The sequence below is a fragment of the Ovis aries genome, chromosome 7, assembly GCF_016772045.2.
Source record: "Ovis aries strain OAR_USU_Benz2616 breed Rambouillet chromosome 7, ARS-UI_Ramb_v3.0, whole genome shotgun sequence".
Classification (NCBI taxonomy): domain Eukaryota; kingdom Metazoa; phylum Chordata; class Mammalia; order Artiodactyla; family Bovidae; genus Ovis; species Ovis aries.
This window is the reverse complement of record NC_056060.1, coordinates 89,279,071-89,306,375: the sequence shown is the minus strand read 5'-3', so window position 1 is coordinate 89,306,375 and position 27,305 is coordinate 89,279,071. Positions and strand designations below refer to the sequence as shown.

Genomic DNA, 27,305 nt, shown 5'->3' with positions numbered 1-27,305 from the left:
GAAAATTCTCTTCATATTTTTCACTATTACATCATGTTTTTCTTCTATGTTCCCCTACTGAATCTTGGCTGCCTCAATCAGACAGACAGAAAATAAGCATGCACCTTTTTCTTTGCATCTATAATGGAAATCTTAGCAGTAGACAGTAGCTGTTCTGTCTGCCCATTAGATGCAGGTCACATTTTTTTAAATTAGCAGAGTCGAGTGCTTCTTTGCCCTTAAGTGTATACATGCTCTTTCATCACTTATTGGGCTACACGGCTCTCAAACGCACGAACAGCACAGCATCACTTTTGCATGTCAGAAATACAGCTTCTCAGAAGTATCCTAGTCCTCTTGAATCAGAAAGTCTGATTCTTCTGGGGCTCTGCAATCTGTGTTGTAAAAAGCCCTCCAGGTGATTCTCATACATACTGAATTTGACACCAGCTGGTCTAGATCTTTCCAAGCATAATACCAGAAAACACACACACAGACACAGACACAGACAGACACACACACACACACACACACACACACACACACACACACACACACACACAGCAATGCAATTGCACATGCTGTGAGTAGCAGGTCAGCTATATTCATCTGTTCCTCCCATGAAAGCTCACTGGAGATCTCCCCCATGCCAGGCACTGGAATAGTCACTGAGCATTCAAGATGAATTTAGCAGGGTATGGCAAACATTTGCCAAGATACATCAAACAGAGCCTACTGGACTCACTAATTGCTTTCCTGTAAATGTGGATGCATTATCAGGCCCTCTAGAATTATTTCCTGGGCTGTAGCTTTCTTATTTAAATCATAATGGTTTCTGATGCCTCATGTCTACTCTTGAGAGCTGATCTATTGTATATAAACTCACTTGTCTTATTGAATGTTTTACACGGAATTTGGTTATAAAATAGGTAATCTTCCTTTTTATCCAAGTAAAGCAAATACCAAAACAGCAAATTATCTTTGCCCTTACATGTTTTTAAACTGTAGATGATTATCGATGGGGTGTTTGTGATCCTTCACAACATATTATTCCAAGTGTACACCCTTATCGCTAGTTATCAGAGAGTCCCTGAAAATACATTTTTTTTTATTGCTCTGGGTTGCTAACCAGGGACTCAGTGTTCTCAAGACCTTAGTGAGCTACCTAATACACCATTGCCACTCCCTGGCTGCATAAAGTTAGTTTTCAAGGCCTCAATTTTAATAAAGGATTAAAATCCAAGTAGATTCATTTTAAAGCAGGAGAGTAAAATAATACAATATGGGCTATAGAGGAGGGAAGACAGGAGGTGGAAGAGAGAGAGGCAAAGAAATAAGCATAATCGGCATTTTAATGGGAATAAGTAAACAGCCTGCACTGTAATAAATCTCCTAGGCATTTGATCCGAGTAAACCATCTTAATCCTTAGGGCTATTCTGGCAGCAAGAGATAACTGTTGTGAAACCAAAATGTATTTAGCATAAAACTCACATTCCAATGTTTACTGTGTATCTGCTTTTAAAAAATAAATTGAAAATCCAAACTTCTTTGAAGTGGTGTAGGGGGAAACAGCCTCTTAAGGCTCCTTCTGTGTGTCACCCAGCACCCGCCTGCCAAAGCCAACACCCGAATGCCCACTGGCCGGGGACCTGGAGGCCTTGTTAACTGAGGCCCTTAAATCCACTCTTTCATCTGAGCATTGTTTGACTGACTTGAGCTGTGGAAAATTTCCCTTGTTTGTATACATGCAGAGGGCTTTTTGGTAAGGGTAGGACTTTCTGGAATCTCATTTTCAGAGGTTAATAAAGTTGACTTCAGTAGATCAACAGTCTCATCTCAGTAGACTTATGTGATGGAAATATCAAAGTCACAAGTCAATGCTGACCTATAAAATCCTTGAATTTAAAAAGACAAGAATTATTTTTCAATGTTAACTATGACTGAAGAGTGATTCAACTTCTTGTTTCTCCTTTCCCCCACCCAATAGCCCACCAACTTTTCTATACCCAGTCTTCTTCATAACACACACTTGCCAGCTATTGCAACATAACATCAACCTGTCTAATTATAAAAGCTATTGCCCAAAGTGATGTTAGTAAGAGGCAAAATAGGTGATTCTCAACTTAATCCACCCTCACAGAAAGAGTAGCTAGCAACTATTCATAAATAAAACACCTTTGTGAAGATCTCAAAACCCAGGGGTGAGGTTAAAGCACCCCATTGGACCACAAAAAAAAAAAAGAGAGAGAGGGGAAAAGAAAAAAACATGTTAGAAGGTAAAAGAAGTGGTTTCACTCTGATTGAATTAGCACTACCCTGAAGGGGATCCCTCTGGATATACAGTTTCTCCATTGGGAAGAGAAGAGTTCAAGGTAGATAGGCAGCTTCTCCAGCATTCTGGGGTGCTTTCAGGGAGACACACTTACATACTGCCTTATATTTATCAGTGGGAAATCAGCTAGAGAAGAAACGGGATGGGTATCACAGCAATGTGCTTATGGATCTTGGAAGACCACATTCCTGCTGCTGTAGTGCCCAACTGCAAATCCCAACTGGTGTGTCTGCTCTTCTGCAGAATGAAACTGGTGGCCCCTTCTGGCCAGGAAAGATGGTTACCAGGTCAGCCTTGTTTGGATCCATAGTTGACAGCTTGTTTTATTCAGAAAGCACAGTCTAGAGACCCACATGGACAAGAAAGCAAGACAATGGCCCAGGCCAACTATTAAGCATAGCCTTTAGCCCTGGCAAGCCAGGAAGTCTGGCCAGAGATTCCAGGCAACATCACAGCACCTCTACAGGCTGAATTTAGGAAGCAAGTCTTTGGCCCTGCCAAACTGCTAAAGATATGCTCCAGCCCTTTCCAACCAGGAAGCCTGGCCATGGAAATCAAGCAGCTCTATAGTACATCCTGTGTCCCACCAGGGTAGGGAGCAAGTCAGTAATTCCATCGGCTGAATCAGGTTGGAAGGAAGAGGGGAGTACTTCTTTAAATATGCAAATAGTAATGCAAGTAAAGATGATCATGAAGAATCAGGTACACATGATATCACCAAAGGAAACTAATAGAGCTCTAATAATAGACCCTAAGGGCTTTCCTGATAGCTCGGTTGGTAGAGAATCTGCCAGCAATGCAGGAGACCCCCATTCAATTCCTGGGTTTGGAAGATACCCTGGAGAAGGGAAAGGCTACCCACTCCAGTATTCTAGCCTGGAAAATTCCGTGGACTGTATAGTCCATTGGGTCGCAAAGAGTCAGACACGACTGAATGACTTTCACTTAACAGACCCTAAAGTAATGGAGATCTGTGAACCGTCTAACAAATAATTTAGAATAATCCTCCCAAAGTAATTCGGTAAATTAAAACACAGACAGACAATGAGACAAAATTAGGAAAGCAATGCATGAACAAAGTGAGAGTTCAACAAAGAAACAGAAAGCATAAAAGTTAAAAGAAAATGAAATCCTAGGTACAATGACTGAAGAATTAAACTTGGCCAAGCAGAAGAAAGAATGTCTGAGCCTGAAGACAGGTTAGGTGAAGCTATTTATTCATAACAGGAAAAAAAAAGTGAAATCTTGCGTGAATTATAAGATATTATTACCATTGAAAGAAAAATCTACACACTACTCGAGTCTCAGAAAGAGAAGAGAGAGGCAGAGAGAGGGGCAGACAACTTAATTAAAGAAATAATGGCTAAGAACCTTCCAATTCTTAATGTTTCAGGATATAAAATCAACATGCAAAAGTCAGCTCTCTTTCTATACATTAAAAATAAACTATCTGTAAAAGAAATACATAAAAATAATCCCATTTTTGACAGCATCCAAAAGAATAATATACTTAGAAATACATTTAACCAAGATAGGGAAAGACCTTTACACTGAAAATCAGAAGATATTGATGACATAAATTTAAAAAGACACAGATAAATGGAAAGTTATCCCATGTTCATGAATCAGACAGTTTAATTTTATTAAAATATCTCTACTACTGAAAGCCAGGTATAGATTCAATATAATGCCTATCAACATTCCTATGTTATTTTTCAAGAAAATAGAGAAAACAATCCTAAAATTCATATGGAACTACAAAGACCTTGAATAAAGCAATCTTGTAAAACAAACAAACAAAAAAAACTGGAGGCATCATACTTCAAACTGTATTACATTGCAACATAAAGTTATTGAATACAAAATTATAATAATCTAAACAATATGGCACTGGCATCAAAACAGACACATATACCAATAGGAAAGAATTGAGAGCCCAGAGATAAACCCGTATGTATCCATTTGTATATATATAAGTATTTGACAAAGGAGTTAAGAATACACAGTGGAGAAAGGACAGTCTCTTCAACAAATGGTTTTGGGAAAAATGGAGAGTCGAATGCAAAACAATGGATTTGGACCCCTAATTTCTACCACTAAAAAAATTCAACTTCAAATGGATTTCATAGCCAAAAACCTCCCCAAAACCAAGCTCTTTTTTTGATAATGGTTTTGGGGATTTTTTTGGCTATAACACTTCAACCACAAGCAACAAAAACAAAAGTGATGAAGAAGAACTGCTTAAGCTAAAAAACTTCTTCCCAGCAAAAGAAAAATTCAACAAAATGAAAAGCCAGCATACTGAATGGGAAAAAATATTTGCAAACTATATGTCTTTTAAGGAGCTAATATCCAAAATACATAAGGAATTCTTAATTCTTACAAGTCAATACAAGACAACAAAGGTGAAGTCGCTCAGTCATGTCCGACTCTTTGCGACCCTGTGGACTGTAACACACTAAGCTTCTCCGTCCATGGGATTCTCCAGGCAAGAACACTGGAGTGGATTGCCATTACAAGAAAATAAATATGATTTAAAATGAGCCAAGAACATGAATAGACATTTTCCCAAAGAAAACATACAAATAAGTACCTGAAAAGGCACTCAATATCATTAATTATTAGGGAAATGCAAATCAAAAGCACCAGGAGATATCCCTTTATGCCTGTTAGAATGGCAATTATCAGAAAGACAAGAGAATGGAGTGACAATGAGCTGGTGAGAATGTGAAAAAATGGGAACCTTTGTGTTGGTAGGAATGTAAATTGGTGCAGCCACTATGAAAAAGCGTGTGTGTGTGTGTGTGTGTGTTTATTAACATCTGACACTATTTCTGGAATGGAAATGTTGGGTGGTTGGGGGACAGGAAAAAGAGAGGATGGAGAAAGTTATTTTAGAGGCTCACATTTGGACTTATCTTCTGAGCAATTACAAACTGCAGGGATTTAGAAGCATCTCTTCTGCTTCTGCTCTCCTCTCACCCACATTTCCCTCCTTGTTTGGTTTCTACTCAATGACTATTCTAGTTTTCCCATTTCAAATTGGACATCACAACAGAGCTGCCCAGCGTGCTGGGCAGTCCCACAGATCTGTCTCTAGCTTCAACAGTGTTTGGATGAAACAGACCCAGGGACGCCCCTTGCCCAAGCTTTCAACCACCCTCTGACCTTTCTTCCAGTTTCAACGACAGAGGATGAGGTGGTTGGATGGCATCACTGACTCAATGGACATGAGTCTGAGCAAGCTCTGGGAATTGGTGATGGACAGGGCGTTCTGGCGTGCTGCAGTCCATGGGGTCACAAAGAGTTGGACACAACTGAGTGACTGCACTGAACTGAACCTGTGGACTCAGTCACTGAGCTATCCTTGGCCACTGGAACCAGCCAACACCATGTTTTGAGCTTAGCTCATTACCCATCAGCTACGAGGTCCCAGATTCGTTAGAAGCACTCCACCGAGGTGGAGGCTCTCGCCCAGCCCCTAGTCAACACACATTGGCAGCATCTCACACCTACCTCTCTCTGTGCTTCTATTTCCACCTCGATGGTGTGGTTCAAGAGGATGTAGGCCACTTTTTCTGCTAACTGGCGGAGGAGAAGCACGAGGGCTCCAAGAGCATTTCTTGAAAAGTGCAAAACCAGTGAGGTGACCTCACTCTCTTCCAGGACAAGCAGAAGGTGTCTCAACATGAGCAGGATAAAACCCAGGATGCTGGGAAAGCCTTCATTTTCATGGAGAAAAACCTGACCCAGGGCTGTGTGGGCCTGCATTGCTGGTCGGGATTCTGTGTGCGGAGACACACCTCCGTGGCTTCTGGGAGAGCCGCCCCCAGGAGGAGCAGCTGAAATTCATCAAGGAGATGGTGACCACCTGACCAACCTCCGCAGGCCGGGTGGCCCCCAAGTGGGGTTGGGCCGGTACCTCTTCGAAAGGCTCAACCTCAAACACAAACTGGGCTTCCCAGGTGGCTCAGTGGTAAAGAATCAGCCTGCAATGCAAGAGATAGGGGTTCGATTTCTGGGTGGAGAAGATCCCCTGGAGAAGGAAATGACAACCCACTCTAGTCTTCTTGCCTGGAGAATGCCATGGCCACATGGCCCAGGCAGGCTATGATCTCTGGGGCTGCAGAAGAGTCAGACACGGCTTAGTGACTAAACAGCAAGCACAAGCAGTAGCAGCTTCTCCCCGAAGCTCCTCTCTGCGGTCCTTGGCAGCTTTTTTATCACTCTGGAGCCTTCTCCTCAGCCTTGGGCCAAATGGAAACAATAAAGCTTTTGCAGAAAAAAAAAAAAAAGAGAGAAACCAACCAACCAACCAAAAAAACTCCAAACAACCCCATGCATGCACATAAGCACATTATCCTAGGTGATGCATTAACATCAAAAAGTATACCACAATACTAAAAAATTGTTAGTTTTTTTTTCAGTTTTAATGACACCCTTAATTGAAGCTACCTTGTACTCCACTCCTCACCCTGCCTAATTATCCTTCCTTGCAAACCTAAATCACATTTTTTGTTTGTTTTAAGAACACTTATGTATTGTCTGCTAGATTCCCCTGACCCTCACAAAAAATAAAAATTAAAAATAAATAAACAAATAAAATGGGCAAACTGGTAAGTACAGAGTAAAAAGAGGAAAATGGTTTATTTGTTGAAACCTACTATTCTACTTTTCACTGTACTTCGTGAAACCAAGAAGCAACAGTTTGTGGTGGTTCTAGCCATGTTTCCTAACACTTATTTTGAATTGGTGATGGAAAAGAAGATACTATTAAATGGTCTATGAATAACTTTCTCTTTCTCTCGTAATAGTTTTATAATGAAAATTCTAGGCCAAACCTTGCAAGGGAGTGAGAGCAGAGAAGAGAAAAATCACAATTTTCAACAGTGGAACAGTGATAACATAACTTGGGAATATACTTAATGAACTATCTCTTCTGTGTAGACTCATGCAAAATCAATGTAGCTATAGCTATTGCAAATACACAAGTACAACCCTAGGGAAAAATGCTAGTAGCTTTGTGATCACATTTCTAGAGGTAAAACTGAGAATTTCTTCGCTTCCACAGGGGCAAATGGGTAGTATTCTCCTTTACTCATTTCCTTGAAAGAGAACATGGATTCTATTCCAATATGTCACCTTTTACAAAAGATTAAGCAGCTGTATATAATCTATAGACTGTTTTATTCACTTTAAAAAAGTGATTGAGCACAGTTGAATTGAAATACAATATATACAAGCTGAAAAAATCCTTTCACTTTTCAAGCAATCTCATTAAATGGTGAAGAGTCTACTTAAGTTAATCTTGTCTTTCATGTTGTCATTGAATAAAGAACTGGAATCATGCCATTAATTTGTCCATTGGAAAGAACATTAGGTTTAATTACTCTGAAACACATTGAACAAGAATAAGACTCAGGTCAAGAGATCCAACAATAAACATTCTTTTAAAGCTTCTTTTGTGTTTCTTAACATTGTGTGGTATTAAAAGATATTCTTTCATGAAGAGGTGGGCATAGATAAAGCAAGAATAGCAAAATAAGCATAGATAAAACAAGAATAGCGAAATATTAGTAATTCTTCAAATCAGATAATGAATAAATGGGGGACTGTTATACTATTCACTTTATTTTTGAAAATATTTGGAAACGTGCAGAGTAAAAAATCAAATTAAAAACAAAACCGAAATACACAGAGATCCATGGCATGAAAGGAGGGACTGTGGTCCTCTCTGCATTGGAGATGAAGGTTTAGGTTTTCATTTTGCTGATGAACCAGGTCCAGCTAATTACTACATTTACCACTGTTCATTGATCCATTGGAATGCAACTAATAAACTGATCTACTGGCTTAAAATAGGAAAAAGGTTCAAATTTATTTATTAGAAAAAATTAATTTTAATCTAATTTGTGATCTTATGCTTTATGTGCACGCATAGAAAGATTCAAATTCAGTTCAAGGTGATTAACTGAACAAATTTAGAATTCAAGAATGATCATGAGCTTTTAAGTGGACAACACGGTATTGTTGACTGTAGGTACAATGTTGTACAGCAGATCTCTAGAACATATTCATCTTACTGAAATCTTATGCTTGTCAACTAATAATTCAAAGAGAGTAAATCTCATGTTAAACGTTCCTACCAAAATAAGATATTAAAAATACAAAATAACGCATATCACTAAAGGTGAAATTTCTCTGAAGGCCTCTTGCTGTGTTTAACTGACCAGCTGTCACAGGAAACCCGAGGACTGGAAACCCAGGAGAAGAGTGAAAATCTTAGGATGTGAGCCTCTCTGGGTGTAATCCAAGCTGGATCTTTTAAGCAGAGAACCTTAGTGGTAGTAAAGGGAAAGCTTTGCCAATGAGCAGGCAGTTGAGTTTTATATTTTCTTAGCAAAGGAAAGAATGCAGGAAATAGAGTGATTGCCTATCCTAAATATTTATGCAATTTCTGGTACTGGCTAGCCGTGCAAGTAGCAGCTACCTTTGATCCTGCCTGAGTCAGGTAACGAGGCCAAGTTGTAATCATGATCAAATTCCATTAAGGCTTATGATGTGCCAGGTGTAGGCAAAGCATTTTTCCATGCATTATTTTATCTTTCCTGACAAACCTATACAGTAGGTAGTATTATAATTTCCTTCAATAGGAATGAAAGCTGAGCCTTAGGTACACTAAGTAACTATCCAAAATCACAGCACCAAAATACACACCATGGCATTCTGACTCTGGAACCCAGGTACCTAACCACTAGAAAAGTTCATAGCCTCTTGACAGTCACACCATTCATTTAATACAACTCCAAAGTTTGGTCTGGCTTCCCTTTAGCTGTTCTATCTTCTAGGGCCTCTCATACAACTTTAACACTGCTTTTAAATCCTAATCCCCATTCCTCTTACAATCCTATTCTGTTCTGTGGTTTACTTTCTCTTGGATTTACTTGCTGTTCTATCTAGCACATGCATTCACATCAACAAGGTAGAATTGCTTTTGAATTCCTGGACTCCTTAGAGCCTTAAAAATGTTCACTTTACCAATTCCCAACACCATGCATATCTATGGTGGACTGAATTGTGTCTGCCACCCCTCAAGTTAATACGTTGAAGCCCTAATATCTAGTGTTACCGTATACGAAGGTAGGATATTTAGGAGCTAAATTGAAACGAGGTTCTAAAGGTGGGAACATGATCTGATAAGACTGTGGCCTTATACAAAGATGAAGAGAGATTGGTTCAAGATGGCAGAGTAGAAGGACATGAACTCAACTCCTCCTGTGAGAGCACAACATTGCAACTAGCTGTTTAACAATCATTGAGAGGACACTGAAAACCCACCAAAAAAAAAAAGATACTCCACGTCCAAAGGAGAAGCCACAACAAGATGGTAGGAGGGGCACAGTAAGAAAGAAGAGATCTCTTCTCTCTTTCTTGCACATGCTCAGAAGAATAGTCATACGGGGACAGAATGAGAAGGTGGCCATCTGTAAGTCAGGAAGAGAGCCCTCACCAGAAAACAAACCCTACTGGATCTTGATCTGGGACTTCAGTCTGCAAAACTGTGGGAAATAAACTTCTGTTGTTAAGCCGCCTAGCCTATGGCATTTTGTTACGGCACCCTAAGTAGACAATACAACATCTTATTACCTCTTCCTTAGCTCTAAATGCTCTGGGGAAAAAAAAAAAGTTGACATTGAATTATTTCTTTAGAGCTACCATTATGTAAGTGAAAGAGCTCTAAATTTGGAACTGCAAGACTGGGTTTTAAGCCATGAAATGAAAAGAAATGTTGCAAAAATATAAAGTATTACTATTGATGCCACATTGCCAGATGAAGTCAGCCAACCTCTTCCTAACACTTTTCATTAGCTGCCTTCTGAACAGACTGCCAACAGACTTCTGGCTTTTGCTCACAGCCTCATTATTAGGCACATAACTTTGCCTTCAGTTTACCCAGAATATTGAGGCTTTGACTATAGCTGTCACAGCTTCTGTCAGTTTCACAGCAATATGTCCCTGATTCCATTTCCTCCTTTATTGATAAATCAAAAGAACAAGTCACCCCCTCTCTGTTCAGAGCAGCACTTCTATCTGGAAACTTGATCACTCCAATGATCTTATATCTTCGAGAGAGTATCAGTATTGCCTTTCTCTTCCTGCGTCCTCTTAGAATCACTACCCCTTGACCTTGAGAACTATTTAAGACATTCTCCCATCTGTCTCTTCCCCTCATTGACAAATTCCCAAAACCTTCAGAGCTATGTATTCCAATAGTGTAATTTATATAATCTGTGACCCATCCAAATTATTGTTTTGACCCTACTGACTCCTAGTTCAATACTTTTTTTTTTTTGAATGGCATGTAGCTCTGATCTCTGCCTATAAATTTTTTTAAGGGTTTAAACCTTACCTTAAGTAATTTCTTCTGAACTCTCAGAGAACTTGGTTTGCACTATTTTGTTTGACAGCTTGTTTGAGAACGCTTAGTAAATTGTAAACTTATTAATGCTCTCAATTTAAGACATAGTAATCATTTAATAATGCCTAATGAATACATTAGGCTGAGATGAGCTGCCCCACGTCTGAGGTCAGGGGTGGCGGCTGAGATGAGCTACCCCACGTCTGAGGTCAGGGGCGGTGGTTGAGAGAATCTACCACATGCCCGAGGTCAGGGGCGGCAGCTGAGAGGAGCAAACCCACATCCAAAGATAAGCGGCTGCGTGGGTGCAGGAGGGCCGAGAGGATCTACTCCATGTTCAAGGTCAGGAGAGGTGGCAGTGAGGAGATACCCCTCGTCCAAGGTAAGGAGCAGCAGCTGCACTTTGCTGGAGCAGCCGTGAAGAGATATCCCATGCCCAAGGTAACAGCACCCAAGTAAGATGGTAGGTGTTGCAAGAGGGCATCAGAGGGCAGACACACTGAAACCATACTCACAGAAAACTAGCCAATCTGATCACACAGACCACAGCCTTGTCTAACTCAATGAAACTAAGCCATGCCATGTGGGGCCACCCAGGATGGGAGGGTCATGGTGGAGAGGTCTGACAGAATGTGGTCCACTGGAGAAGGGAATGGTAATCCACTTCAGTATTCTTGCCTTGAGAACCTCTTGAACAGTATGAAAAGGAAAAATGATAACATACTGAAAGGAGAACTCCCCAGTTGGTAGGTGCCCAATATGTTACTGGAGATCAGTGGAGAAATAACTCCAGAAAGAATGAAGGGATGGAGCCAAAGCAAAAACAACACCCAGTTGTGGATGTGACTGGTGATAGAAGCAAGGCCTGATGCTGTAAAGAGCAACATTGCATAGGAACCTGGAATGTCAGGTCCATGAATCAAGGCAAATTGGAAGTGGTCAAACAAGAGATGGCAAGGGTGAACGTTGACATTCTAGGAATCAGTGAACTAAAATGGACTGGAATGGGTGAATTTAACTCAGATGACCATTATATCTACTACTGTGGGAAGGAATCCCTTAGAAGAAATGGAGTAGCCATCATGGTCAACAAAAGAGTCCAAAATGCAGTACTGGGATGCAGTCTCAAAAATGACAGAATGATCTCTGTTCATTTCCAAGGCAAACCATTCAATATCACGGTAATCCAAGCCTATGTCTCAACCAGCAATGTTGAAGAAGCTGAAATTGAACAGTTCTAGGAAGACCTACAAGACCTTTTAGAATAACACCCAAAAAAGATGTCCTTTTCATTATAGGGGACTGGAACACAAAAGTAGGAAGTCAAGAAACACCTGGAGTAACAGGCAAATTTGTCCTTGGGGTATGGAAGGAAGCAGGGCAAAGACTAATAGAGTTTTGCCAAGAGAACACACTGGTCATAGCAAACACTCTCTTCCAACAACACAAGAGAAGATCTACACATGCACAAGGTCAACACCAAAATCAGATTGATTATATTCTTTGCAGTCAAAGATGGAGAAGCTTTATACAGTTAGCAGAAACAAGACCGGGAGCTGACTGTGGCTCAGATCATAAACTCCTTATTGCCAAATTCAGACTTAAATTGAAGAAACTAGGGAAAACCACTAGACCATTCAGGTATGCCCTAAATCAAATCCCTTATGATTATACAGTGGAAGTGAGAAATACATTTAAGGGACTAGATCTGATAGACAGAGTGCCTGATGAACTATGGACGGAGGCTCATGACATTGTACAGGAGACAGGGATTAAGATGATCCCCATGGAAAAGAATTGCAAAAAGAAAAATGGCTGTCTGAGGAGGCCTTACAAATAGCTGTGAAAAGAAGAGAAGCAAAAAGGAAAGGAGAAAAGGAAAGATATAAGCATCTGAATGCAGAGTTCCAGAGAATAGCAAGGAGAGATAAGAAAGCCTTCCTCAGCGATCAATGCAAAGAAATAGAGGAAAACAACAGAATGGGAAAGACTAGAGATCTCTTCAAGAAAATTAGAGATACCAAAGGAACATTTCATGAAAAGATGGGCTCGATAAAGAACAGAAACAGCATGGACCTAACAGAAGCAGAAGATATTAAGAAGAGGTGGCAAGAATACACAGAAGAACTGTACAAAAAAGATCTTCACAATCAAGATAATCATGATGGTATGATTACTCACCTAGAGCCAGACATCCTGGAATGTGAAGTCAAGTGGGCCTTAGAAAGCATCACTCTGAACAAAGCTGCTGGAGGTGATGGAACTCCAGTTAAGGTATTTCAAATCCTGAAAGATGATGCTGTGAAAGTCCTGCACTCAATATGCCAGCAAATTTGGAAAACTCAGCAGTGGCCACAGGACTGGAAAAGGTCAGGTTTCATTCCAGTCCCAAAGAAAGGCAATGCCAAAGAATGCTCAAACTACCACACAATTGCACTCATCTCACATGCTAGTAAAGGAATGCTCAAAATTCTCCAAGCCAGGCTTCAGCAATATGTGAACTGCAAACTTCCTGATGTTCAAGCTGGTTTTAGAAAAGGCAGAGGAACCAGAGATCAAATTGCCAACATCTGCTGGATCATTGAAAAAGCAAGAGAGTTCCAGGAAAACATCTATTTCTGCTTTATTGACTATGCCAAAGCCTTTGACTATGTGGATCACAATAAACTATGGAAAATTCTGAAAGAGATGGGAATACTGGACCACCTGACCTGCCTCTTGAGAAACCTATATGCAGGTCAGGAAGCAACAGTTAGAACTGGACATGGAATAACAGACTGGTTCCAAATAGGAAAAGGAGTACATCAAGGCTGTATATTGTCACCCTGCTTATTTAACTTCTATGCAATGTACATCTTGAGAAACCCTGGGCGGGAAGAAGCACAAGCTGGAATCAAGAATGCCAGGAGAAATATCAATAACCTCATATATGCAGATGACACCACCTTTATGGCAAAAAGGGAGAGGAACTAAAAAAAACCCTCTTGATGAAAGTGAAAGAGGAGAGTGAAAAAGTTGGCTTAAAGCTTAACATTCAGAAAACGAAGATCATGGCATCTGGTCCCATCACTTCATGGGAAATAGATGGGGAAACAGGGGAAACAGTGTCAGACTTTATTTTTTGGGGCTCCAAAATCACTGCAGATGGTGATTGCAGCCATGAAATTAAAAGACGCTTATTCCTTGGAAGGAAAAGTTATGACCAACCTAGATAGCATATTGAAAAACAGAGACATTACTTTGCCAACAAAGGCCCGTCTAGTCAAGGCTATGGTTTTTCCAGTGGTCATGCATGGATCTGAGTTTTGGACTGTGAAGAAGGCTGAATGCCGAAGAATTGAGGCTTTTGAACTGTGGTGTTGGAGAAGACTCTTGAGAGTCCCTTGGACTGCAAGGAGATCCAACCAGTCCATTCTGAAGGAGATCAGCCTTGGGGTTTCTTTGGAAGGAATGATGCTAAAGCTGAAACTCCTGTACTTTGACCTCATGTGAAGAGTTGACTCATTGGCAAAGACTCTGATGCTCGGAGGGATTGGGGGCAGGAGGAAAAGGGGATGACTCAGGATGAGATGGCTGGATGGCATCACAGACTCAATGGACGTGAGTCTGAGTGAACTCCAGGAGATTGTGATGGACAGGGAGGCCTGGCGTGCTGCGATCATGGGGTCTCAAAGAGTCGGACATGACTGAGCGACCGAACTGAACTGTGGCAATAAAAACTGTGGTTTGGGAAGCACAGAGGACTGTCCTTTGAAGCAGAAAGTAGTTTACCATTTGAAACTATGCTACTTCTACTGAAGGAGTTGACTGAAGTAGATTTTTATAGGGGTATGCACATTCCTGGTGTAAAGCTCAAGGAGAGCTCAATGAATCAATATATCAGTGTGATTTCAACTGTAAGAGGAATAAAAACAATTATGATGCTAGGTAATGAAATAAAATGAGTGTTCCAGGGATCTTCTGTGGACTTTTAGGAAGAATTTTGGATTTTTTTTTTTCTAGAATAATAGCAGGTGATTAATAAGACAATTTAGCCATTGCTGTTTGAGGGCTATGGGCCAGTCACTGTGCTTATAACCAGACAGTTTTGTGCAAGTGAGCTCATTTAATTATAGAACAACACTAACAGGAAGGCGATATCATTTCAGTTTCATGGATGAAGTTAAAGTCGTTGCACACTTTACTCAAGGTTTGACAGCTGATAAAGGACAGACCCAGGATTCACAGCCAAGATTTATGAACTAAGCTTTTCTGATTTCAAAACCCATGGCCAAAGTTAAACACACTGGAATGAGATGGTATAGTCTCAATATTTCCTCATGGAGACAATGAAAAAGTACTTCTGTTCATGGACATTAACCAAAGTATCTGAGCAAATGCCACTTAGATCTTGATAACTCTACTATATTACCCATCATCTAGAAATTTCTCTGGCAAGTTTAACATTTTATTAAATCTATACTTCCTTTGCTTACTCCAACTTCTGGCCAAGTTGAATACTTTATGTAAATTATCTGAGACAGGAATAAAAACAGGAACTTTTCATAGTTTAATATCATTAAGCCTCATTATCTATTTCCTTGATAGTCAATAATATAACCATTTCACCAATGAAATTTGAAGGAACAGGGTTAATCATATTTGTTTTTAATTATAACTCTTTAAAAACTGGTAACCAAAATATGGCTATAGTACAGGTATTTAGTTAACCCATGTTTCTAGATCATGATAAAAAATGTAGAGTATCATGGATTATCCAGTTGGCAAAGTAAGCATGTGCTTAAGGAACCAGCATATCAAAGACACCTGAGATATGACAAAGGTTCCAGCTGTAGTGAATGTTACAGAATTTTGTAATCTGAAAATCTAGAAAGAAGCTGTTAAAGTTTAAGCACTCACTTAAATTTGACTTTGGATTTAGTGTTTTTCTGAAAAATTTCAATATGGTAGGAGGCTTGGAAAGAAGCCACCTAAAACTTTCCAGTGCTTCAGATAGGAACATGGTTCTGGAAAACTGTTGAAAGTTTGTTAACTTACAGCAAATACTTTATGTTACCAAACACTTAAAAAAATATAGTATCTAATAATTTGTTTTCAGAATAAAATGCTTCTATAGTCTTACCTGTTTAGGAAAGTTTTTCCTTCCTGGTTACATTATTTAAATAATAATGTAATAACAATCATTATGTAAGCAATAATAATCTAAATAATAATGCCTCCGTTGACAGACAATAACTGCTTAGCCCACAAATATATCACTTTTGATAACTTTAGATAAGCAATTAGTAGCAATTCATCATATTTTATTTCACATGAACATGGTCCTAGTTTGCTTAACTTCTCATATGATGATCATATTTAGCCCCAGTGCAAGATCTTTTAATAAATGTTTGGAAAATAAAAATGCATCATCATACAAGGATTGGGAAGAACATTTTATTGCTAAGCATATCCTTGAACGAAAATGCAAATATGAAATAAAAGAGAAAAGGAAAAAAAAAGCAGTAACTTCACAACATCATAAAAGAAATTTCTTAAGAGTTTGCTCATAAAACAACAGGAATATGATAGAAGCTAACATACAGAATGCACATGTTCCCATAAAATTGTCCAAATAGAAACTTACACTAAAAGGAATATAACAAATGTATTTTTACTCAAATAAAAAAATGCAAAGAAAGAAAGCAGGAAATCAGTTCACAAGACCTCAAGACTCGAAGAACAGCAATCTTTTACAGACATCGAGATATAATCAACTTCATATAGGTTGGGCCATTTAGGTTATCTAAAATCGTGCTTTGATACCTCTTTATAATCCCGTCTTTTCCAATGATAACAAAATAATCCAAAACTCTTAACACATTGAAATATCAGATAATGAGGAACACCTCTTTCCATACACATTAGTAAAGGCTACCATCATTGAGATTGCATTTTTTGCCCCACATCTTTAAGATATTTTCTCAAAGTCAAATATTCATGCAACTTACAAAGACCAGCAAGAGTAGATTTCTAAATCTAAACAGCTGATTGATTTTCATCTGTACAAAAGACACTGTATATATCTGACCCTCCAGAGGACACGTTTCATTTTCGTGTAAATATTCGTCTTGCTTTGTCTCTTGCTTTCGGGTTAGGTATGGCCACAGAACCAGTTTATCGTTTTACTGTACATTGATTCCTCTTTTCAGAAAGAAAGACAACTGGAACAGAAACCAAACAAACGGAAATAAACAAAGGAAAGAACAGTTCTCAAAGCGCTATGTACACAGGGGGCGAAGGAACTATACCAGCAAAAATGTAGTAAAATATGTAAACAGAATCTGAGAAGAGTTTTTTTTTTATTCTCCTTGACACAGTTAACTGTGACAAAACTAAAACTCACACTTTCTTCACATTTTAAGGTTTACTTTTTTGTTGTTTTGTTATTTTCTTTGAAAACAACATTCTCATTCCACTTCAAGATTTTAACAGTTTTCCTGTTTCAGTCATCCCATCAAACATACCATGATAAATATATCTGTATATATATTTATTTATATATATTATACTATTAAATTCCATTGTGTGTGTGTGTGTGTGTCACAGCAGCTTTATTCATTTGTTATTTATTTATCTTTAGAAAAGATGGGTGAAGGGAGGCGTGAGCAAATGGAAGGATAGCGTAATCTGTAAATGTCAGGCTGGAAAATTAAATCACTAGGAAAAACATGATCATGTTGGGGGCGGGGGAAGAGCTATGAGTTTTGGACTCTGTCATGCCATGTTTGGCTTGTGTGACCTTTTGTGGTTCTATCACAAGTTGAACTCCCCTATTGTCTGATTTGATTCTTTAACAGACTTCTTGTATTGTCTTTTCTCTTATATTTGCATGCATTTCAATCAGTCACAGATCCAGCCCACCCCCCGCCCCCCTTTCCTAGGAAAGGCTCTGTTTTAATTTGTGGGGCTATCTCCTTTACCTCAATTTGGCTGGGCTCATGGACAGGAACAATATTTTTAAGTGAAGCCGACAGCTCTGAGAAAACCAGCCCTAACCACATCTGTTCAGGGTTTGGGTGGCAAATTCTGGAATTTGATCCTGAGGGACCAGCTTTTCCAGTCAAAACTATCATCCATCCCATGATTTTGCTATGTGTGCAGCAAAGCATCATATAGAAACAGACAACAGATTCTAGAAACACCACAGCCTGGTATGTAGAGTGAACACCATGGTAGCTTTTTGAGTTCATATGGCAACAGTCTCTCTTACTTTTGTTTTCTGAGATTTTGTTTTTCTTCTTCTTATGTCCAATTATTTTCAAAAAATAATCAAATACCCAAAAGCCATTTTTTTCCCCTCAGATCTTGAAAAGTTACACGCACACTGGCCAGAACCAGATAAGGGTGGGTTTTTGTTGTTTTTAACTTTTCTTTTCTTTTTTTTGTTTTTTGTTTTTTACATAATTAAACAAACAAACAAAAAAAAAACATTATTACAGTCAAGCTTCACAAACAGTATTACAGACTCACTTGGAGTTATGGAACAAGTAAGCCATGAAGTCTTCTACCTTGGGTAAAAGGTCCTCAAGAGAAGGAAGCTTCCAAGTCTGCGAAAAGTTGGGGGGCCGGGCGGGGTGGGGGTGGGGGGGCGGCGGGGAGCCACCTGCTCGCTCCAGCGTGCAAAAGTGTGTGCTGGCTGACACAGCAGGGCAGAAAGAACTTTCTGTCTCCGAGCGGCGACTGTGTCAAAGAAGCCCGTGGCTTGCGCCTTCTCGGTTAGGTGCATCTTGGTGTTCTGTTCACGAATGATTTTCCCCACCGGAGTCACGGTCCACACAGCCCCGTCTCCTGGGACAGTTCTGACCCCTGCGGAATGCTCAGGTTGCCAAGTACACGCGCGCCTGTGGGCAGAGGAACGACCCGGGCTCAGCTTCGCGCGCCGGGAGCGGCGGCGTGGCGCCTACACGTAGTACTCCTTGTCCTTGTTTTTCTGTTTCTTGTGGCCGCCCTTCGAGCTCGGTGGCTTCTCCTTGAGCAGGGTGCCGTTGCTCTGCGCCGAGTTGCTGATGTAGTTCCGCGTCTCGTCCACCTGGTAGGAGCCCTCGTCCCTGTTCCTGTACTTGTACATGGCGTACAGGAGGATCAAGATGCAGAGGGCGGCTGCAGCCACAATGCCGACGACCATCCCTGTTGTGCTGCTGGACTCGCGGATCACCTCTGAGGCCCCCGGGACCCGTCTGACTCCCGGCTCCGTGGGGTTTGCTGTGGGCACATTACGGAACATGGGGGAAGTAATTAGTGGGCTCTTCAGTTTGGTGCTGTCTAGCTCATAGGCAGTGGGCAACGGAAGCAAGACTAGATCAGGCTGGGGTTTGAGCTCACGGTTATTCATTTTGCCAGCTGGCAATTTGGGCACCATCCCAGACGAGGAGGAAGCTGTGAAGCGGATCAGCTCAGGGGACAAAGATGTGGTAGTAGTCCTACTAGTTTCGGAGGCTTTGTTAGGTCTAAAGTCCTTGGATTCCCACTTGGGCGCATGTGCTTTGTAGCCACCTTCGAAGATTGAAGTGGAAAGACTCTTATCTGTTACCAAGGAGAAGGTGGTGTAAAAATCTTCATCATCAGTAGGGGGCAGGTTAGAGTCAAAGGTTTCCCCTGAGCCATACCCAGATATCACCAAGCCATCATCATCACAACCATCGCTGCCTTGGTCCGACAAGCAAGGTAACCCCGCCTCAGAGGTCATAGACAGGGAATCTTTGGTGGTCTCAATAATGGTGAGGAGGGGGCGGAAGGTAGGGGGGAGTGTAATGGAAGGTGCACGAGTAGCAATAGGAGGGGTAGCTAAAGGGTCTTCTACAAGAAGAGGGATAACTAATTCACCTCCTGGGATGGAAAAGAAAAAAGAGAAACAGAATTAGTACATTTGGAGAAACACAAGTCACAGCCGTGCTCAGTAAATGCCGTTCATAGGTCACATCTCAGAAATGATGAGAGCCTTGGATGTACATCCAGACCCTCTCTACTTGCAGCCTAATCGTTCTAGGCTGATCTAGAGCCCATGGTATGCCTCTTGCCACCAAAACCTGAAATTCATAGAGTGAGGGCTTAGATATTTAAAGATACTCTCAAGTAATCATTTAGATAGAATTCAAATAGGCTTTTTTCCAGGATCTGCTTATGGGATGATGACATTTAACTACACCATTGCAGATACTCACCATCAATTGTGCGTGTGTGTGTGTGTGTGTGTGTACTTAAACACATGCATGTGATTAATCTGAGCATTTCTTTATTTTCTTCTTGCTGCTGCTGCTGCTAAGTCGCTTCAGCCGTGCCCGACTCTGTGTGACCCCATAGACGGCAGCCCATCAGGCTCCTCTGTCCACGGGATTCTCCAGGCAAGAATACTGGGGTGGGTTGCCATTTCCTTCTCCAAGGCATGCATGCATGCTAAGTTGCTTCAGTCGTGTCCGACTCTGTGCGACCCCATGGACAGCAGCCCACCAGGCTCCTCTGTCCATGGGATTCTCCAGGCAGGAATGCTGGAGTGGGTTGCCATTTCCTTCTCCAATTTTCTTCTTGGGTTTCTACTTATTTGCTCCCATTAGGATGAGAATGACAGATTTTCCAGGTCACTGAGATCAAGATCAAGGAACACAAAAGAGCTCATCTTCAGTATTTTATAAGTTGCTACTTTTCATTTCACATTTATCAAGTGTAGGCTTTGTTTAGTATAAGCTAAGTAAGGGGAACTTACAGAGGTTGGACATGTTCATACAACAGGCCTATTTTGACTATGCTGTTCCAGAAATTCCTCTGACTATAAAACAACAACTTGCTTTGTATTGGTCTAATGTTATATTCATACATTGCTTTTATGTTATATGCAATATATGCTGAGCAGACACTAGATTTTAAAAATACCTAGGCTATATATCCATGACTTACTGGAAACTTACTTTTAGATCCAGAAATGTAGAGAGAGCAAAGTGAATTTTTAAGATCAGTGATTCTTGTTTCGAGTGGCAGATACTTATCAGTGTACCCACAGACCCTCCTTACCGCCCTTATACTAGGACTAGGTCAGGAAAGGAAGGTCAGGAGAGTTCATTCAATGATAGTCCGTGGAAATCATGGTTATCACAAATATTCTGTGGTGGCTGTTACTCACCTAAATGTAGGGCCAAGCTTATTATTCCTGTATGTAAAGCAAGATAATCCTGTGTCTCTTTATAGTGTTATTTTCAAACAGAGAAAGAATCTCGGGAAGTCACAGTTCATGTCTTCTGTTAAATTTATTTAAAAAGTTATTTCAACTACTGTTTTTTAAAAATCTTCTCGCAGAGACAGCATGATGAGTCCCTGGCCCAGTTAATCTGCTTTCACCCACGTCAGAAGCTTTCATTCTCTGTCAGAGAAACTGAGTGAGAGGTTGGCAACAGTGTACCTGATGCGTATCATATGGAACGGAAGGCACAAGAGAGCATGGGACCGTCATTCCTGACCTACTCAACGATGTTACATAAGTGGGGAAAGAAAACAAGATCCTTTCTGAGAATCTCAAGATGATATTTTGGCCTGTGCTCTAAACCCCAAGCTTCTCTTCTAGCGCTCAGAGTTTGCAGCTATTGAGCAACCGATTTTTGCAGATTTTACAAAGCTTAGGCTTGCTTTCCTGGGCTAGCAGGCCTATGTTTTTTTTTTTTTTTTTTTTTTTACATTGTGACCATATATAATTCATATGTCTTGCAACTTATTTAATGCATAATTTATACACTTTTGCTAGTTTTTATAAGTGGAATTTAGAATACAGGCCCCCAGAGGTAAGCCAGTCTTAAAACTAACCCCGAGGTGCCTCTTTTTCCCCCTGTTCTTCCAGCCCCAAGTGTTACATTTAAGGTGATGGAAGCAAGCAGTGTTTGAGTAAGAAAGTGCAGTGAGAACAAAGGAGTGAAGGCCCGTGCAGTCTGCTTAAAGATTCCCTTAGGATTGCTCAGAATGATTTTACTTGCCTTTGGAGGACAAGGCAGGATTTTCGTACCCATCTCACCCAGAACAAAGGTTTTAGCATGGGTGTTCTTTTCTGGCACAAATATAGAGAGTCATTTGCGTTTTAGAGCAAGGATAAAAAGTCAACCCAATATATATTAAGTGGAAAATAAACTGGGATAAAGGGAAAGGAATGACTGATTTGTTGGGAGGCAAAGTCCTGGGACAGATAATTAAATGCAAAGGCAAATTGTTAAGTAGGATGTGAGTGTCCCTTTAAGTGAGATGAAGATCACTGTCTTCCTGATTACAGAGTGGCATTCATTTGCACTTTCAGTGTGCCATCTGTGACACCCAACTGGAGTCTTAACGTTTGCCTGTTTTCCCCCCCTGTCTTTTCAATCCTAGCTAAAGCTTCCAGAGTGTCTTTGTTGTTTAAAAAACCTACAACAGCTACACACTGCTCATTCTGCAGTTGAATCACTTCCACTTTCCTTTGCGTTTCACTTCTCATTCAACACCCTGAAGTGAGCATCTCTCTTGGAGCAGGAAAAAAAAGAGTGAAATTCATCCTTTTCATGATGGGAAGGAAAGAAGGTCTGGAAGCTTACTAATTAACAAAGAGCTTCTAAAAGTTGATGAGGCCCTTTTGTGAAATGGTAAAAGCTTATTTCAAAACTAAAATGATGGGTAGGCTGGTGCAAAGTTTTAATAACAGAATCTGTTAAAATTGTTAATCTTCAATTTTCTTGGCCATGCTACTATTAATCCTAGTAGCAGTGATAAAAATGATAAATTACGCCCCTCTTAGGGGCTTTTGAGCCTAAAACCTGGTAATGCTTTATCAATGAAATTGTAGAAGCTTCCATAGCTCCCCTGCCCTTGCAACTCAAGGAATTGGAAGAATGTCTTTAGTTTAAAAGGGAGTCCACTGGGGTGTAGGAGTTGGTGTTATAAAGGGGAATTAGAGTGAACATAGGTGGAAATTTTTAGATAGCAGTAAACGGGAAAGGTGCCTGGGACAAGTATATGCCATTTTTATATCAAATTTTATATTTAAGATGACTCTAGGGTCCAGACGAGTCCAAGGGCTCTCACATCATTTGAGATAAACAGACGAGGCATGTGTTTCTCCCATCATTAGATCCTTACTAGAAATGACTTTGACTGCAGAGGGCTACTTAAGATTTCATGTTTATTTGTGTTAATCCAAAGTGACTATTCTCAGAAATGTTGGAGCAGCTGATCACTTTTTTCACTGCCCAAAGACCATGAAATCAGTGATCTCTCAGATGGCCGTGCTTACAAAAGGATTCACAGAAGCAACAAGCTTAAAGTCATCAGGAGCTGCTGGCAGAGTATTGCAAAACCTGTAATCCATCAAAACTCTCATTTCCTATTCTGTCCCCAGAACTCTTCTTTGGTTTGGAATAAGAACTATCTGTTTTCCTTAAAGTTAGCATTTTAAATCAGGAATATATACTCTTTTTTGACAGGGTTGTGCTCTTCTTTAAACCAGAGAGATCACTAGGGATATAAAAGGTCTATTTTAGCCCTGAAGGCTGCCCTGCTTTTTTGCTTTATGAGTGTATTTATAGATATATAATTCATGCGTCTAGGGCTGATATTCAGCAAAAGGGGCTCTCTGCCATTGGAAAAGACAGTGTATTAAAAATTTAATAGAACTCTTCTGAACTGTGAGAATGTTGTAGGTGATAGTGATGTGGTGGGTCATCTCAAAACACAAGAAGAGAAGCAGAAAGTTTTAATATGGCTCCAACCTTTGCCTCTCTGGAGATATTTGGGTCTTAGAAGTCACAAAAATATGAAAACCAGTGACACTGAAGAATGAGACTCTGGGAGAAGACACCATGCTCCAAGTCCTTAAATTTCTTTTTATCTGTGTTTAGGTTCTTTACCTCATCTCTTATTTGCATTTTTCTAATTCTCTGCTGGGAAACTCACGCACAGTGGGGAGAAGTCATTTTTCCCCACCAAATTAGTTATTGAATTGTATTCATTTAGTCATTTGGTGCCGCAGAAGTGTATACTTATAACACATCCATATCTGGAAACTTGGAATTGTGAAGCTCTTCTTCAACCGTCCTCAGGAAAAATAGTCATGGATAGACATGGCAAGTCCCTGGGGAGCAGACACCGAAAAAATTCAAGTGTCTGAAAGGGACTTAGCTTTTTAAAGAGTATTTTAATGAGATGAGAATCTTTAGGCAGGACATTTTCCCCCTATTTTATCTGAAATGGATTTGATTCCAAAAGGCTACAGAGTCTATTCTTTTCAAGATGTGTCCAGATAAGATGAGCAATAGCCCCTTGATATCATCACATAGGTGTGCATGCTAAGTCGCTTCAGTCGTGTCTGACTCTTTGCGACCCCATGGACTGTAGCCCACCAGGCTCCTCTGTCCATGGGATTCTCCAGGAAAGAATACTGCAGTGGGTTGCCATGCCCTTCTCCAGGGGATCTCCCCAGCCCAGGAATCGAACCTGCCATTTCCTGCATTGGCTAGTGGGTTCTTTACCACTAGCACCATCTGGGAAGTGTAAAAGAAGCAATGTCTTGTGGAGTTTTTCATCTGCATATTGGTTAAGAGTTTTGCCTTTGAAATCACTCAGACTTAAGTTAGCATCACAGTTTTCTGGTTTACTAGCCCCATGAGTTGGTCAAATTTATTAAATTCTTTGTAAAATGGAAATAATAACACAGCTTACCTCAAGCCATCAGTGTAAATAAAGATTCATGTTAGTGTCACTTAAAATGCATGTTAAGTATTTAGCACAGAGATGACTGCTATTCTAATATGCTATTAGTCATATTTCTATTAGGTATTTTGGGCCTATAAACACTGATACTGTTGATTACTTTTTTCTGACCATTTTTAACAGAGTAGTCTCATGCTGAGGTAGAAGTATAATAATATAGGATCTAGATAATTAAGGCTCTTTTTAATGCAGTGTTTGAAGAATGTTATAATAACCCCAAGAGCTTATATTTAAAAAAAATGACTAGCCTTATATCAAATGGACTTAGGCATCTTCAACAAAAACAAAAGGTTTCAATTAGATAAACTAGCACTCCATTTAGGAGGTTCTTAGTTTTAAACCTAAACTATCATCCAACATATCAACACTATATACTCATATAAACCAAGGCAGATAAGGCTCACTCACAGATGCTGCTGTATTAGAATCATATCCCTTATCCACGCTTCAGTTTGATATTTTTGCAGTAGTAATACTAATACCTAAAATTAGAGTGAAGCAAGTAGCGTCTTCATTTAAAAATTCTATAGCACTTCTTGCTGATCTTATGTTTCCTGAAATGCGTAACTGATCCAAATACCTTTAAGGGCAAGGGGTATTCTCATGGCAGAGTCACGCAAAATGGTAATACCTACCGAAAACATTTCCTAAATAAAACCTGAGGTGTGAAAATCATCATGTTTCTTCTTGAGAGAATCCTAGGATCCTTTCAAAGCTTACCTGATTAAATTTCTGAGAGAAATGGCAAATATTAATAGAAAGGGAAAAGGACAGACAGACAGGAGGAGGGGAGGTTGGGTGCTTACTGTGCACGGGTGTCTCTCACCATCGTTAAGGCAGCATTAACGATGCTTTGGAAGGCAGCAGTATCATATTATCATAGGACAATACTTAAGAAATCTGAGATTCATGATGTCTCTTTTCTCAATCAGTCTGATTTTGCAGTTTTCAGTGATGGTGATATTTTAATCCTGGATAAAACAAACTCTACCATAGTCACTTGAGAGTATCTTATTTCCCCTGTGCTGAAGGAAAATAAAATCAGGGACTGATTTTCCCAAATGTTTTCTAAGGAGTTAAATTAGGATGTAATTACCACTAAAACATGTCGTTAACTCAATTAATTTTCTTCTAGGGTACAGGCCTCCCATAGGTTGTATCTAATTTCATATCCCACTGTAGAAACTACCATTACTTTCAAAGCTTTAAAAGTTGGTTCAGGCAAAGAGGTCAGGCTTCCCTTGGATGGTAAGAACAATTTACCTATACCTTTCCGCCAAGAGTAGAATTCACATCGATTATTAGGAGCAATTCAGCACAAAACATAACAGTGAAAATTAAGCAAATAGACACAAATGAAATAAAACATTTACTATTATCTTAAAAAATCATAGAGTAGAAAATAAAATCAACTTCAGGGCCAAAGTAAGCTAGAGGGAAAGAGAGCAAATAACATCAACATCAAGGCATTCACAATATAAGGAAGGACAGAAAGAAAAATAAAAGCAAATAAAAAAATACAGGTTGTTGTAGAGAAAATAAAGAAAGAAATCATTTCCATATAGACAAAATAATTTTAAAAAAAAGCGTACTGTATTAATTTATAGTCAACTTACATCAACAAATTGCCCGCATGTTTTTTGGCATGAAAGAAAAATTTACAAAAGAAAGTTGTGTAAGAATGCTCTTGGACAAATAGAATTGCCACATTCTTGTAACTTGCTTTTTTTTGTTGTCATTTCTTTTAAAACTTTTGAGCAAAATGTCTAATTTTCAAATATAATAATTTACAACAGAGGATGATACAGGAGGCAACAACACATACATCCACACCACATAACATGAAAAGAAAAAAAATCTGCACTTTATCAATTTTTTTTTTTTTTACTTTCAGGGGCTTGGGAGGGCATCAGCTTTGAATTTGAAATTATTCTGATTGCGATGATTAAAAAAAACTTTAAAAAAAAACCTGTTTAATTTTATAATTTGCCTTTAAAAAATCTAAGAATCTAGAGAGTTTTGAATGAATTTCTGCATTAATATAGGTTCTCAGATATATATTGAGTTTAAATCTTTTTGTCTTTTTTTGACAAGTTCTAGAATTTCTTTATTTGAAGGGGATGGATGACAGCACATAAATTTGAACAATGCTAAAGAAAGGAGGGGGATGGGAAGGGAAGATGCAGAAAGGGTAGGGTCGTATCTATGAGTGTACTACACAAGAGATGAAGATGATGGGAGTAAATGTGTAAGTGAGTCGCCATGTCCATGTAAGGGCGGCACGGAGTGATCTAGCTGCATTAGAGCTTCTGGCTGTAAGGAAGGGATGGGCAATATACAAAAACAAATGAGCCTACACATGCCCATCTACAGATATAAAGAACAGAACTCTAACACTGACAATCTCACACACCCTAAGCTGCAACTTCTTCAACATGCAATTATTCCAAAAATATTACAGTTTCATTAAATATTTTCCAATAATAAAAACAGTTAAACTTTTGTCCCTACTAAAAGTAGCCAAGATACATGAAATAATAATAGTAGTAATAATAATAATACTTATAATAATGATCAGAAGGTTAAAAGCAAAAACAAGGAGACTAGGTTTATGCATTCAAGTTGAAAAACTTCAACGGCAGCCACACAGCCCCATCGAGAGTTACGGGAGGGGTTAGAGATCTTCCTATGTGACTGAAAGACAAAGTTGTGCAGGGAGCCTGCTGGCTGGGTCGTTTATTACTTCCTTCTATAGGAAGGGTACTGTCTGAGTGATGTCACCCATCTTCCCCATTCCACCCATGGTGCGTGTGATTCTG

General features: G+C 39.7%; 1 protein-coding gene across 19 annotated transcripts in view; it reads right to left on the bottom strand.

The window, feature by feature from the left end:
* Nucleotides 1-16,153: 16,153 nt before the first annotated feature.
* Nucleotides 16,154-27,305, bottom strand: part of NRXN3 (neurexin 3) — a 1,842,793-nt gene continuing 1,831,641 nt past the window's right edge. For 8 of the 19 annotated variants that reach the window (XM_060418434.1, XM_060418436.1, XM_042252805.2 and 5 more), the window contains one exon: nucleotides 16,154-19,599. In XM_060418434.1, coding sequence (XP_060274417.1) covers nucleotides 18,674-19,599 — 926 coding nt within the window. In that variant the 3' untranslated portion in view covers nucleotides 16,154-18,673. Of the gene's footprint in view, nucleotides 19,600-26,102; nucleotides 26,800-27,305 lie in introns of all 19 variants that reach the window. The other 11 variants (XM_060418441.1, XM_060418442.1, XM_060418446.1 and 8 more) reach the window with 3 other exon arrangements.